We start from the raw sequence: 14,295 nt of genomic DNA, 5'->3' as shown, positions 1-14,295 counted from the left end.
GCCCAAAAATTACTTTTGATGTTGGAACCACTAGTTACTGGTTCAACTTATGAATCTATATAGAAAATATTCTGAATTCGATCCCTAAGAATTCAAGTCAAAATACATTAGAAACTAATAGTTTTACAAAAATTTATAAGAATGAAAATATGGTAAAAGAATTAATAGGATTGCAAACTTTAAACAAATGTAATACAAGTTCTGACTCAACAGAATGACGTTGAAAGCCAGTGATGTCTTCAAGTTTTTTAATATGAAAATGAGTAACAAACTTCTGATTTCTTCCATTGACTAATCCCTTAAAAGCCAGGGTTACACATATGCTGCCCTTGATGGAGGAAGCAGAGCAGTTTGCTTGCATACAAGGAACAATTACATGAAAATTGGGTCTACGAACAAAATTAGCTTTCCTTCAAGACGCTCTTCAACTTGCATATTGCATCAGATATATGAGTAATAAAAAACATATAGCTCGTTTGTCAAGGAGAACGACTTATAAAACAAAAGGTTGAGATTACAAAACACTAACCAGCATTGTGCACGGGAAAACAAAATGGTTAAGTCGAATACAGGATAGTCAGCCAGTATTAGACAGGAGAAGACAATGTTAAACAGAATTTGCCAAACAAGTTTAAGCCATTCATCCTTGTCAAAATAAGTCATGACTGGGTAGAAGCCGAAAAAACACTGCATTTGCTACAACCATAATGAAAAAGCAAAAATGTGGTAAATTAATTAAGGTTTTTCATAGAACTCACACTCACTAAAACTCTAATTTAAACTTGTTTCTTGGCTTTTCTTGGCTATGAAGTAGAGGATCATTTTAACAGTCGGACAGATCACTCATCTTCTTCAATAACCTTGGTCCCTAGACCCTTCAACCCTTCTGGTGGAATCTCTGTAACTGTGACAAGAGAGTACAGCTCTTCCTTGGAATCTTCGTCATCATTTCTTCTTCGAGCAATCCGAACCCGAATCCTCCTAGGCACACTTCGGATCCCTCTGCTCCAAATATGTTTGTTCAACTTGACGTCTACCCTCACGTCATTTGTCCCCATAGCTTTTTGTGCAAACTTTTTTATCTCCTTGATGGCCTTAGGAGCCTTCTTCTTGAAGGTACTGCGTGTGGAATTACAAGACAATATCAGTAAGGTAAAATTCATTTCCTTATTCTTCACATCGCACAACCAAATACGATATAGTTGGATGGTCGATTCTCTGTAACTTATCAGATTTACAAACAAATGGGAACCATGTTTAAAATCATTTGTTAAACAGTCAATTCTATGTAATTTATCTAACTTCAAAATAGAAACCATGTTGCATATAGTAAAAGAACCTATACAAAGTAGACGTCGAAAATGGTCTAGCAAGTACAAAACTGTTTTAGAAAAATCACAGACATCCATAACACTGGTGCTATCACAACACACTAGCAAAACACGAAGGACGGTAATAGCCTCATTTTATCTATACAAGCAACTATTGGATCAATACCGGCCAAATTAACAAAAAATACTTACAAGAAGAAACAAGGTGCTTGCTTCCAGGATCCGTAATGAACAATCCAAAAAGTTGCTCATAATTGTTAAAAGTACGAGATAGAAAAGACACCCAAAAGAGAGAGAATGATGTGGTTCAAAGTTTAGTATGGATTAAGGCAACTAATCCCAAGACGAGGATATCCTGTAAGCATCTGGCACTTCCATATTCAACAACATATTCAACATGTAACATTCAAATAGGTTGCACTAGCAGAAAACCAACACAACCTGTTGTAAAATGCACACCCAAAGAACAACTTGCATCCAAATAAAAATTCAAAAGGAAAAAACTCAGAAACCCCAAGATTTGGACCTACTAAATTTCTCAAAAATAGAAATAAACTGGAAGAACAAAGACAAGTGAGCATCAAGACCATATGTCAATGAGAAAACAGATCCAAATTCATTTGAAAGAACAGACAAGTTGCACGAATGGAACAGAAGTATAAGCCATAACAAAAGAGGCAGAAAATATGGGTTACCATCCATGCAGTCTCTTGTGGAGGTTTATTGTGTACTCCCTGGTAACCACTTCCTCCTTTCTTCCTTTTGCCTTCTCCACCATTTTCACAATCAGTCCACCTCTTCAATTCTACCTGCATGAAGTAACCCCCATATCAGTGACAATCAGACATGTAACAACCATACTTTTTCAACAAGTCACTACCAATACTCGATCAACGTGGTGTCAGAAACTAAAAATACAAACCAGTCTACTAAGAAATGAATAAAGAAAAAAAAACAAAACAGGAGTATATACGGCCACTCTGTTGTCAAAATTTTAATTTCGGCCTCCAGAAGAGTGTCCTGACTACTTGCTTTTAGCTTCCATGGATGTCCAAGACAAGATGAATTTGCCCCAGGGCCAAAATATGACCATAAAAATCATGAATTGCCAAAAGGGGAGGGGAATTTCATGTAGTCAAAACAGAAAATAAATGGAATTCCTAATCTTCAAGGAGAATAAAGTCCCTTCCAACAAAATCTTCTTGCTGCAATATCAAGTCTAACCTAAAATACCACAAGTTTACTATTTCAAAAAAAAAATACCACAAGTTTAGAAATACCAAAAGAAACTAGATTCGGAAGCAAAAGGCGTACGACCTAAGGGAATAAACAGGAAAGAAAGAAACCATAATCGAAGTTTAGCAACATAACCTAAAAATTAGATGAATCCCATTTCTGTAAGACTAACACGCACCAAACCCAGTTCCAGTATGAAAACGAGCAGTCAAAGAAAAAAATCATTTACACCAGTTTTCATGACTTAAAATCATACTACTTACTGATACTTCAAAGTGAAAAAATAACTGATTGCATGCACGGATAAAAAATCACCAATATGCACCGATGTTGAGACATCAATCATGATAATCCTTGTCAGTACACAGCAAAGGAAGTTTGATCACAAAAAAAAAAAAAAAAAAAAATAACAGACCAATATTTCATACACCAGCCCACAAAAAACTGAAAAAAATAAATCCAAGGACACGCAGAGACAAACGGAGGAAAGGAAGGAATAGAAAAAAAAAAAAAAAAAAAAAAAAGCCCCGTTAAATCCGCGTAAACAGAGAGATCTTCAACCTTAGGAAAAGAGTAAAGAAAAAGAAGAAAGAATAAAACACTACTAAACATCAGTAAAAAGAAGAAGAAAACAGACTTGTCGGAGATCAAAAAATCGTTCTCAAATTCATCCTGATGATAAAGAAACATATAAGACATAAATGCGAAGAAAACAAAAAAAAAAAAAAAAAGATTGTAAGAAGTAAGAATATTTTATTGAAAATACTGAATCAAACAAACACGGAAGAAAATGAAAGCAAGGAAAAGATCCAGATGGCTTTACCCTTGCAGCTACCACCGTCGCAAGATTAAGGAAGAAGATGAAAGTTCTTAGGGTTTTATGATGGTCGCTGACGGCGCTAAGTAGAAAATGGGTGCACTCATATGAAGGTTGGTCCAATGTGATAGGGTTTTGTTTTTTTTTTTTTAAGGAACAATTTAATTTTGGTACATATAAAAATTACTATTATATTGGGTTTTGTTTTTTTTTTTTTAAGGAACAATTTAATTTTGGTACATATAAAAATTACTATTATATTTTAAAAAGTTTATATATCTTTTTAAAAATTTATAATATAGTAATTAAAAATATTTTCTATTCTATTTAAAAATTTATATTTTCTTTATCCTCCTAAAAACAATATTTCTCATTCACTGGCTTTTGTTACTTGTAAGTCTCTAATTATTCATTTTTATTTTTTTTTAAAAAAATATATTTGATCTTTTTTAAGAATTTACACCATATTTTGATTACTAGGGAAGGTTAAAACACACTGCTTGAAGCCACGAACATGAATAGTATTACTTTGAGCCTCCCCGTGATTAAAAAGAAAATAATAATAATTATCAATCTAAACAAGGTAATAGGCATGTATTTGTGTGCATATACATACATATATGTATATAATTTAAAACCATCTATCCCCTAGTTCTCAGATTCTGTTCAGTAAAGAGCAAAAATAAAAGCTGACACATGGGAGAGATTGAGAATTTATGAACATCTTAAAAATTGGATGTAGAGTGACCGGTGCTTAATTCCCCTTCATAATACTCTCATCGTGTCAAATTCTTTTTTCATCTCTAATCACTCGACAAAATGTAGGAACCTCCAGCTTAAGATTTTACGCCACTGCGTGAACTTCTCCAAAAACTCAGTCCTAAAATCGTCAATCCAGCAATGCCTGCTAAAATCTGATACCATAGATAACTATTTGTTACATAAAAAGTTTACGCAGTATCATCAATAATTTCATAACAATGAAATTACGAAAATAAATTATGTAAATTTAAACGTAATTATATACTAATCGACAATAAATGAAATAACGGTAGAGTTATTTTTAAAAAATTATTATATTTATTTTCTAAATTATTTTATAAATACAAAATTTTACATGCTTAATACTTTTATGAATATATACTTGCACAATATATATAAATTTTAGGAATGAAAACTAAAAAACCCCAAGATTCACCAATTACAGAATTTAACATAAGTGGCAGCCAAGGGATGGCGAAGAAAACTGCAATGGAGTTTCAAAGGGAAAAAAAGAAATAGACAACTTCAAAAATCAATGACAATTGCTAGAAGACACAGTGATAAGATTTTGGAATCGGTAGCAGAGAGGATAGATATAAAACTGACCTTTGCATTTCTAACATAATTGGTCGGAGAAGACTTGAAGAAAGATCTCAGCAACTTGAACCAAGACTTCCGGGGCATCAGAATCACTGCAGTGTACTGCTTTTTGCAAGGATAAGGCAGTATTCTTCTTAATGCTGATTGTGCTGCTGATGGGGTAAGAGACTCTCTAAGTCTTGCACGCCCTTCATCTTGCATCTAAGCGAGAAAAATCATCAAAATTTAACAATAATTGACATACAAGTGAAAATTGACAAAACTAGTTGCACCAAGTGCAGCTTTGAATGTGATTCCACATGATAGTAGTGTACTTGAAGAAAAGATAATAGACTCTTTGTGAGATCAATAGAGACTATACTGCATATATAGTAAGTTTTATAGGAAACTAGTTTGCTATCATTCATAAACCAAATTCTAAGCATTGAGTAAGCCCATCTTTGGACATGCATATCATTGTCTTTGCATATTGTTTTACCTTTGGACCACCACAAAAGCATTTGAATTCCAGATCATACACAATCCTAGAGTAAACTTTGAACACAAAAAAAGAGAGAGAAGGGGAGGGCGGGACTACAAACAAGAGTGATGGGAAGAAGTTACTACCATAAAAGAGGCACCCATGTCACCAGAGTAGACCCTTGACTGGTAGCTGCGCAAAATCCTCTCCAGCCAATAGTAGTTTTCCTAAATGAGTACCAGAAAATGATAACCAAATGTAAAGAAATAAGACTCCATTTTTCTTAAAAGCATAAGGTTCAAGTTTAGACGTCTTTGAGGTGATAAATTAACAGCAAGAAGTGAAATCAATTCCTCTCATCATCTTTGTAATCAGGGGACTGAATGATATTAAATCCAAGAAAAAAAAAATAGACTTAACCTGTAATCCATTTTCATGAGCTCTTTGCTCAATTTCAAGTATGGCTGAAATATCGTCGTTTGAAGGTCCTTCCTCTTGAAGCCGTAATATTTCATCTAAAGCAATATCGACCTGTTAAGAAATAACATGGAACAGAAAAAGTGAAAAACAAAAAAGAGCAGGTTGATCCATAACCTAGTAAAAGAAAACAAGGAAATATTATGTACAACTATAAAATACCAACCAGCTTGGAGGAGATTTCTGGGTCACAAGAAAAGTTTATGCTAATGTCACCACGTACATCACCAGTTCTAGAAGGTTTATTGCCGCCAAGAAATACTGAAACGCCAGCAGAATAAATCTGGTGCATGAAGGAAGTTAATAGAACTAGGCCAAAGATCAAGAAGTTCTATAAATGCAAAATAAGCATTACACACCTGCCCGTGCTTAAAACGGAGAACCTGCATTATTTTTGTTTCGAGAAGTTTGCTTAGGAACCCAACACAGTGAATCTCTTCCACCTGAGATGAAAATTATTAAAATGAAACTTTTTGCAGTTTATTCAATAGTCCACAGATGCTCTCTTACATGATTTTTGGATCATATTAAGAAGAAACACCAACCATTGTTCCATTCTTCAACTGCACAGGAAAGCATAGCTGGACAGAGCATTGTGCTTCAACCATGGAGCTACGAACCACTTCTCTGTGAAAATAATTTATCCATTACAAGATAATTCTGATCCCACAAGAAGAACACATCCATAAATATACTAGCAATGTGATACACTTTGCTAGTCAATAATCAAATGGAAAAGAGGTAGAAAGCAGTATAATTAAGAGAGAAAGATATCTTTGGTTGGCGAAGGTAAAAGAGAAATTTAGCATGGAACATAGATTGCCAAAGCTACTAACAAAATCAGATTTCCGAAGCTAATCCTGCTGAAACAGTATGCTTGCTGAAGTGATAAATATCCTGTTAAGAATCTCAATGTTGTTCCCAACTATGATAATGTCAAACCACTACAATTAATACAAATAACCTACCTAATTATGGTTGTAGGAAATGTAAATGGTAAACCCTTGAGGTCATCACGGTTGAAATGAAGGACAGGTTCATGAGGTTTAGGTATTCCACCCTGCATGGAGAAAATCTAGTCAACCAAATAGTTAAGATCTTGAGCTTTGGGTAGCCTAAAAGGAGTTTGAATTTTACCAAATACTGCAAGATCAAAGGAAGTGCTATTTTGGGATCGATATTTCCAACAATCACAACAGTGAAAGTTGATGGATCCTTAAAACAGCTGCTGAAATATTCACAGGCTTTTAGAGGGTCAACATTTCGAAGGTCACGTATCCTAATTGGCTGCATAAAAGAAATTGCACTTCTGTTATAACATGGGCATTTCCATCATCAAAGCATTTTGTAACTATAAAAGAGGGGATAAGTTATACCCTAAAGAAATAGGAATTTCCATAATTAAGTTCCTTCACCCGGTTTGCAAATGCAGTGTAAGGATCCCTCTCTTGTGCATGAATTGCCTCTTCTGCCATTTGCATCACTATGTTGACTTCTTCTTCTCTCGGTATTACATTTGTCATAAATAGTTGATAAACAAGCTGGAGGAAAAACAAGCTTCAAGGTCAAGACATTTCTTAAATACAAGTGTCTTCATAACACCCAAAAAAATTGAAGCAATTGACAGACATATCAGATTGGGAGAATCATATCATTATATTATCAAATCTCAATATAAGTCAATAAGACAAAGACATTCCGGATAATTATACCAAATCCATTATGGTAATTGAGGAGATTTGCTACTGGTATATGGATATTTTATTCATCCAGCAGTAATCATGTAGATAAAACAATAATATTCCTTTCATTCATATGATGCCGAGGATCCTATATTATATTTGAGATGCTTAGAAACTTTAAGGATATGATTATGAAGACAGAACTCGTTATCTCTATAAAAGGTTGTAAACTGATACTCAAAAAGGCAAATTCTGGTCAATGCTTATGAGTGGTAAAAGAGCACCGATAAGGCATAATCTGAGAGAAAGGTGTTTTCCCCCTACTTGGAGTAACAGCAACAATTGCAAAGAGAAAATATATATTCATAAAACTTAAATTCAGAAAAAGAGGATACCAAAACTGAATTAACTTTAGACCCACGGTAGGGAGAAAGGAATTTTCTTGGAGCCATGTCCAAGTTTGCAGATAAGAAGAACAAATAAACCACTTCCATGGCTACTGATATATGCTAGAAATAACACTGACAATGAGATGTTACACTATGCTGCTCTTCAACTTCGAAGGCATGGTTAAAGGGCAAGAATCAATGCAACAAATCTAATGAGACAAACCTGTAAAGCAGTTTCCAGGTCAGTGGGAGAACAATCACAAGAAAACGTTCGCATGTATGCCCCAAGTTTTGTACCAACTTCCACCCTCTTACCAGCAAGCATATCCATTAGAACTGATGGCCTATAGCCAAATACACCAATTTCTCCAGCAATGGTTGATCCCATTGAGCAAGAAAAGTACTCGCTTTCCGGGAGTTCCGATAGACCCCCATATGAGAACCCTGTAAAAAGAACCTGTTGAAACAAACAGTAGAAAACAACAAAATGATTCACATGAATTGATAAGCAAAGAAATTTTACCTTAAACTCTAAGAGAATGTTGAGGGTAGTGGTATAGCTAATTTACAATAAGTATAATCCATATTGGAAAAATCAAGTGATCAATTTTTGACAAATATTTCAAAAACTCGAGTAATTTTATATACCTGATCATCAAGAAAGTCGGTACACTTATAAGACACTCGCATCCCATTTGATAATATCAATTCAGTAGCTCCAATGTTCGAATATTCAAACTGCTGCACAATATTCCTGATGCAAATTTTTCAAAAGAGGTTGAGTTATATGGTTGAATCCTATAGTTATCTAGTTCTGCCTACTTTATGTATTGTGGAACAGTTTTTTTTTTTTCATAACAGACGATAAATGTTCAAGTAAACTAACATGCTATTTTTCCTTAAAAATGTACACACTTTTTCAGCTTGAATAGCATATCAATAAGCATCCTTTAGATCAGAAAAGCAATTAACACCCAGCTCATAGCTAACTGCCAATTTATACAACTTATGTACTAGACGAAAATCCTCTAGTGTCTGCCTTGGTCTCTAGGTCTGCTTCCTGGCTGGTTTGTCAACCACACCATTTCTCTCACCCTATGAAAATGTCCGTGATAGAAAGAGAGTTCTTTTGGGTGCTTGAAGGGTAAGTGCAAGAGATTCTCCCAATCACTAAGAATGTAGCGAGAAGTGAATCCTCCACGTATTTCTTCAACCAGGAAAGCAGGTGGTTTTTTAGATCCTTTCGGGTTTGAGGTCACAGTTCTTGGGTCAGTAGTTCACAAGGAAGAGGATAGGACTCTTCCCATACTTTTGAGAAGAAACAACAGAGGTGGCTCCTGAAGATCAAGAAGCAGAATAAAGAGTTTTGAATAGAGACTTTTCTCATTTCATTCATTGCAAAAGTGTGTATAAGTAGATGTATAAAGGATACAGTAAGAATAAAATAAGATAGGCATCTGAATTTTAGACTACAAGTTTAAAATACTGCAGCTTCTGATAGTAGTGAGATTATGTTTAATTCTTCATTTTCTAAAAATGAGATTATTTTTTATTCTTGATATTCCACAAGATGAAGCTTCTTTTGGGGATTTGTCAGGTGATCAGCAAGCAAGATGGTTGCACAAGGAGATACGGGACCCAATAAGTTTACCAGCTTCTACACGCTAACAGAAGAAGAGAAGTCAAGAGCAAGGTGTCAGGACCCAGTCTTGACATGTACTTTACCAAAGCCAAATTAGGTAAAATATTGAATTTTCAATAATTATGGAATAATTTTAAGAATATTAAATTGTGAGGGAGGAATCTGGAATTAAGAAAAGATTAGGGGTGAAAACAGAATTTAGGGGAAGTTGTAGGGAGAGAAGGAAATAAATCAGAAAATATAGAGAGAGAAAAGGAGTAGTCCGGGAGAGAGAAAAAGGAGAGTCTGAGAGCAAGAGAGAGAGCCAGTCAGAAAGAGAAAACCAACTGTAGAGAGAGAGCCAGTTAGAAAGAGAAGTTTTATGTTAAAATATGTTCTTCACTCACAAAAAGATTCAACTTACCCTGGATTTGGCTTTGTAGTGACAATTTCTGCTGGAATGTGTTCATCATCCCAAGGAGCAATCTTTAATTCATCCTCGAGACTGTTGATCTTCGACACTACATTTTTCAGACCATCAATTGTTGCTGAAGATCGAGGTTCAATTGTCTTTATAACGCAATTGCATGATGTTTGCAACTTCTCTGAATACTTGGACACCTCCAATGCCGATATATCTATACATATTATAAACAATGAGAAAAGAACATCTATAAAATATTTTTGATATGTTTGTTATAATTTTCTTAAAGCAGTACTAAAAAATTAATAACATTCACTGACGAGGTAGGATAGTCTTTTGGAGTTGTGCTTCAAATTCTATTCCAACAACAGGCTCATTGTGGAGAAAATGCTGCAAAATAAAACACAAATATATTGCCATATGCAAAAAAAAAACTTCATTCAAGTCATTGCAAAAGTATAGGAAAAACAGTATCTCAAGATACTTGTAAATATTCATCTCTCAGGCCGGTTGACTGCATTTGATCACGCTCCAAATATGCAGATTCAATCTCAGACATCAGCAGAGCTCGAACAATAGATATTTCACGTTCTGAGAACCCATGCATTCGCACTCTTGCAACCTGAAAACAATGCATTGTGAGTTTTGTGTGCACATACACTCCTAAAGAAAGTGAAACAAAATGTACACCTCAATAAGCATTGACTCTAAGGCCTCCAGAGTCCCTTTTTCTTTACAAGATGAGCTCATTATATAGGCCTTTGATGATCGGACTAGGACATCAGCACCAGCTGAGCATGAGAAATAAGGTGGATCCTTTCTACGAGATAATTTAAAAAATCTCTGATTTAGAGCATGTAAGAACATTGATTCTGCAAGCATATCTCTATAGTCCTTCACTGTCTTCAGTTCATTTGCAGGCATCTTATAGCTAATCATTACTGCAGACTGGTACGAGCCACATCAGGAAAACAATGTCATAAGACTATAATATTTGCAAATGTTATTAATAGCAGTAACTAGTAGAAGGTTGAACACTTTAAGCACTAACCCCAGCAGCTTCAGACTCGGTAAAACAAGAAAATCTTGGCTCCTCGTGTGGAGGTATTGGGAAGATTGGGATGCTTGGGGGGTCAGGTGCTGACCTTTTCTCCCCAAAATGAGTCGTTATCAACTCGACTACACTCTTCAAAGAGAGAAGAAAAAAAGATTTTAAGAAAAATATTGATTGGTATGCATGTCTACGCCTCCAGAAAAGTAAATGTTTTATTGCATCAAAAACAAACCTGTGTATCAGAAAAGTCTCCAACAGCTATCACTGCCATATTGCACAGATGGTACCACTTTCTATAGAACTGCTTCACTGTCTCAGGAGAAACAGTCCTAATCACCTTTTCTAATCCAATTGGTAAGCGCTCAGCATACTGCAATCAATCAAATGTTTTAACACCATATAGTGTTGAATCAAGTCCTAGTTGGCTGAACGATTATTATCCAAACTAAAATGCATCTATGAAAGTCTGTTTAAAATTCTTGGGCTGATGCTCCATCTCAAAGCAACATAAAAAAATTTCAACTTAGCTCCTATTGAGATCAAAATACTAATTCCACTACCCAAGCCTACAGATTTTTCTTATTCTCTTTTCCTTAGGGAGGACATAAGGCAATGCATGTGTTCTGCTAAATCTTCTGATTCTCTAGATGAATAGGGAACTTAAGACTGTCCAGGCATGGTAGAAGATATTATCCCAAAGTTCTAAAAACTAAAGTTAAGAAGAAGTTTGTTATATTATCTTGTAAAAATAATTTCAGCAAGAAGAGCCTTGACAATGCATGAACTGGTTATCATAAATTACTATAGTAAGGTAAATGAGCTTAAATGGATGGCAGCACCTTGGAACCTTCCATCATCAGATGCCAATGTGCATCCTGCATCCTCCCACTAGCGTTTCGGTTCCCTCTATACTCTTCCATTACAGCTCCTCTCTCTTTTTCCAGATCATCCTTCGAGGCTCGAACCTACATGGTGCAAGTAACAATATTACAATAAAGATGAGCGGTATGAACTAATTCAAACAAAAAGATTGTTGATACCTCAGAACTAAATTCGGCCAGGACAGAAATGGCTTGAGATAGTAGTCCAGGCTTGTCAACAGGAACAAACAATTCATACACAGTCTCATCAGCAGAAGTAGCTGCATTTTGACAAGCACCAAATTCTGCTCCAATGCTTTCCAGAAATTTGACAATGTCGTGATTTGTATATTTCTTAGTAGCGCTGAATGCCAGATGCTCAACAATGTGAGCAACCCCACGTTCATCCTCTTCTTCCAAAACTGAGCTGCCATGCATCTGACAAATTAGTCTTTCAGAGGTACATAAGTATTTCTATGGAGAGTTAAGACAGTTCGGCTGGCGAAATTAAGGATATATATGTCTCATTTTGCATCATAATTGTTGTAATAGGCCACAATATTGAATTGTTTCTTTCTCTCTGGAATCCGCAGTCATAATTTTGCAAAATTTGTCTGCGTATCCTTCTGAGTTGAGTTAAATCCCATCAACAACAACTCAGCAGTATAACAGCAACGAGAATCCCTCCTCCCCCACCCCCCGACAAATTAAAAAAACACTGACACACACAATAACCACAAACAAGCGCCTCTCATACCCCAACCGACTGAAACGACGAATCAAACGAAAGCAATCCCTACTTACCGTAAATAAGCAGAAACAAGCATCGCACACGCGGGAATGCATTACATAAATTCAAGAAAGCAAACAAAAACGAAAATGAAACAAGCAGTACCCGACTTTGACCGCGAGAGAGAGAGCAGCTCGCATTCTAGGTTTGGAGTTGCAGCGAACATAGTAAGTGAGGCCATTATCAAGTCTACCGTAGTCGACTCCGAAGGGTTGGTCCCCAAGTTCCTGCTCCATATCCACGGTCAACAGCTTCAGGGACCGAAAACCATGTTTCTTAGCGATCGGTGAGCTCTCTGCCGGTAGCAAATCCATCTTTGTCTCTGTGAAACTCTTTATCTCCCACTAAATAGAGCACAAGAAATACGAATTTGCCAATTTGTCCATTTTTTGTTTTCCCTTTATACATATATATATATATATATATCTCTCAACGCCGCGGCCGTCAGGTTTCGTTCCAACACCATGATCGGTTTCTACAGGTCATTGTGATGTTGCCACGTCAATTCTTCGATCTCCTTAAACTTGTGGGACCCACATGCGCTCCGTGTCTCATTTTTAAATCCAGTGGGAATGGTTTACATGTGTGTGTGTGTGTGTATAACAACGGGTTCCTCTTTTTCCCGAACTAGTTCTTTGTCTTTTTTCCCAGGGGAAGTAAACTACAAAAAAAAAAAAAGTGAGTTGTTTGGTATTATGTTTTTAAAAATATATATGTTTAATAAATATATTTTCAATTATTCAGAAAATAGATGAATTTTTATTTTTAAAATAAGGGATGTATTTGGATAAAATGTTGATGGGAAAAGATAACAATTATTTATTTAAAAAAATAAAAAACTAAATAAATATTCATTATAAACATTTTATATTTTATTTCGTTATTTTTAAATAGGCATAAAAATAATATTTAACTAAATTTGTTAGATAAAAATATGAACAAAAAATTAAGAATAAAATAATTCTTTCTATGTTCTTAAAATCATTTTTAATACTATAGTAACCAATCTAAAAAATTTATCAATCAAAACATTAACAATGCTTATAAATAATATCTATAATTTATATCAGTTATGCGGTTTTTTAATTATCTGAAAAATATTTAAGATAGTAGTTTTTTAAATAAATTTTTTATAACAAATTAACTATTTTGACTACATTAATTTTAATAAGAATGTTTCAATTTCTTATTTATTATAAGATTGAGATCAAATTTGATTTTAATAAATTTTACATTAAATTTATTTTGCACTTAACACAATATGATTCTTTTTATGTTCTTAAAATCACTTTTAATATCATAGTAATAGATCTAAAAAATCCTCTCGATCGAAATATTAACAATGCTTATAAATAATATCTATAATTTACACGAGTTATGTTATTTTTCAATCATCTAAAAGATGTTTAAAATAGAAGTTTTTCGAATAAATTTCTTATAACAAGTTAACTAATTCGACTACGTTAGTTTTAATAAGAATGTTTAAAGTTCTTATCCATTATAAATTTGAGAACAAATTTGATTTCAATAAATCTTACATGAAATTTATTTTGCACTTAACACAATATGATTCTTTTTATGTTCTTAAAATCACTTTTAATACCATAGTAACCAATTTAAAAAATCCTCTCAATCAAAACATTAACAATGCCTATAAATAATATCTATAATTTACATGAGTTATGTTATTTTTCAATCATCTAGAAGATGTTTAAGATATTAGTTTTTCAAATAAATTTCTTACAATAAGGTAACTACTTCGACTACATTAGTTTTAATAAGAATGTTTCAA

General features: G+C 34.3%; 2 protein-coding genes across 4 annotated transcripts; both read right to left on the bottom strand.

Annotated features, from left to right (window-relative positions):
- Nucleotides 1–607: 607 nt before the first annotated feature.
- On the bottom strand, nt 608–3,547 carry LOC148239645 (large ribosomal subunit protein eL31-like). Its single transcript, XM_088212247.1, has 3 exons — nt 3,391–3,547; nt 2,027–2,140; nt 608–1,119 (listed from the first exon to the last, which is right to left on the bottom strand). The coding sequence occupies exons 2-3, from the start codon at nt 2,107–2,109 to the stop codon at nt 840–842; spliced, it is 363 nt and encodes a 120-aa protein (XP_088068373.1). The 5' UTR covers nt 2,110–2,140; nt 3,391–3,547; the 3' UTR covers nt 608–839.
- A 379-nt stretch (nt 3,548–3,926) lies between these two features.
- Nucleotides 3,927–13,007, bottom strand: LOC110812439 (zinc protease PQQL-like). Of its 3 annotated transcripts, none has more exons than XM_088212244.1 (21): nt 12,609–12,998; nt 11,894–12,140; nt 11,693–11,818; nt 11,086–11,223; nt 10,851–10,985; nt 10,490–10,747; nt 10,284–10,421; nt 10,120–10,189; nt 9,800–10,013; nt 8,403–8,508; nt 7,978–8,211; nt 7,060–7,224; nt 6,821–6,970; nt 6,652–6,743; nt 6,229–6,310; nt 6,043–6,126; nt 5,850–5,966; nt 5,627–5,737; nt 5,353–5,433; nt 4,753–4,947; nt 3,927–4,298 (listed from the first exon to the last, which is right to left on the bottom strand). In XM_088212244.1, exons 1-21 carry the CDS (start codon nt 12,815–12,817, stop codon nt 4,221–4,223), a joined length of 3,030 nt encoding a protein of 1,009 aa, XP_088068370.1. In that variant the 5' UTR covers nt 12,818–12,998; the 3' UTR covers nt 3,927–4,220. The 3 variants fall into 3 exon arrangements, with proteins under 3 accessions (XP_088068370.1, XP_088068371.1, XP_088068372.1); XM_088212245.1 differs by having other exon boundaries at nt 11,894–12,135; nt 12,609–12,833; XM_088212246.1 differs by lacking the exons at nt 3,927–4,298; nt 4,753–4,947; nt 5,353–5,433 and having other exon boundaries at nt 5,626–5,737; nt 5,850–5,944; nt 12,609–13,007.
- Nucleotides 13,008–14,295: the final 1,288 nt, after the last annotated feature.

Source organism: Carica papaya, unplaced genomic scaffold (assembly GCF_054855325.1).
Source record: "Carica papaya isolate Zhongbai unplaced genomic scaffold, ASM5485532v1 h2tg000051l, whole genome shotgun sequence".
Classification (NCBI taxonomy): Eukaryota; Viridiplantae; Streptophyta; class Magnoliopsida; order Brassicales; family Caricaceae; genus Carica; species Carica papaya.
Note: the sequence above shows the minus strand (reverse complement) of the source record. Positions and strands in the feature narration are given on the sequence as shown.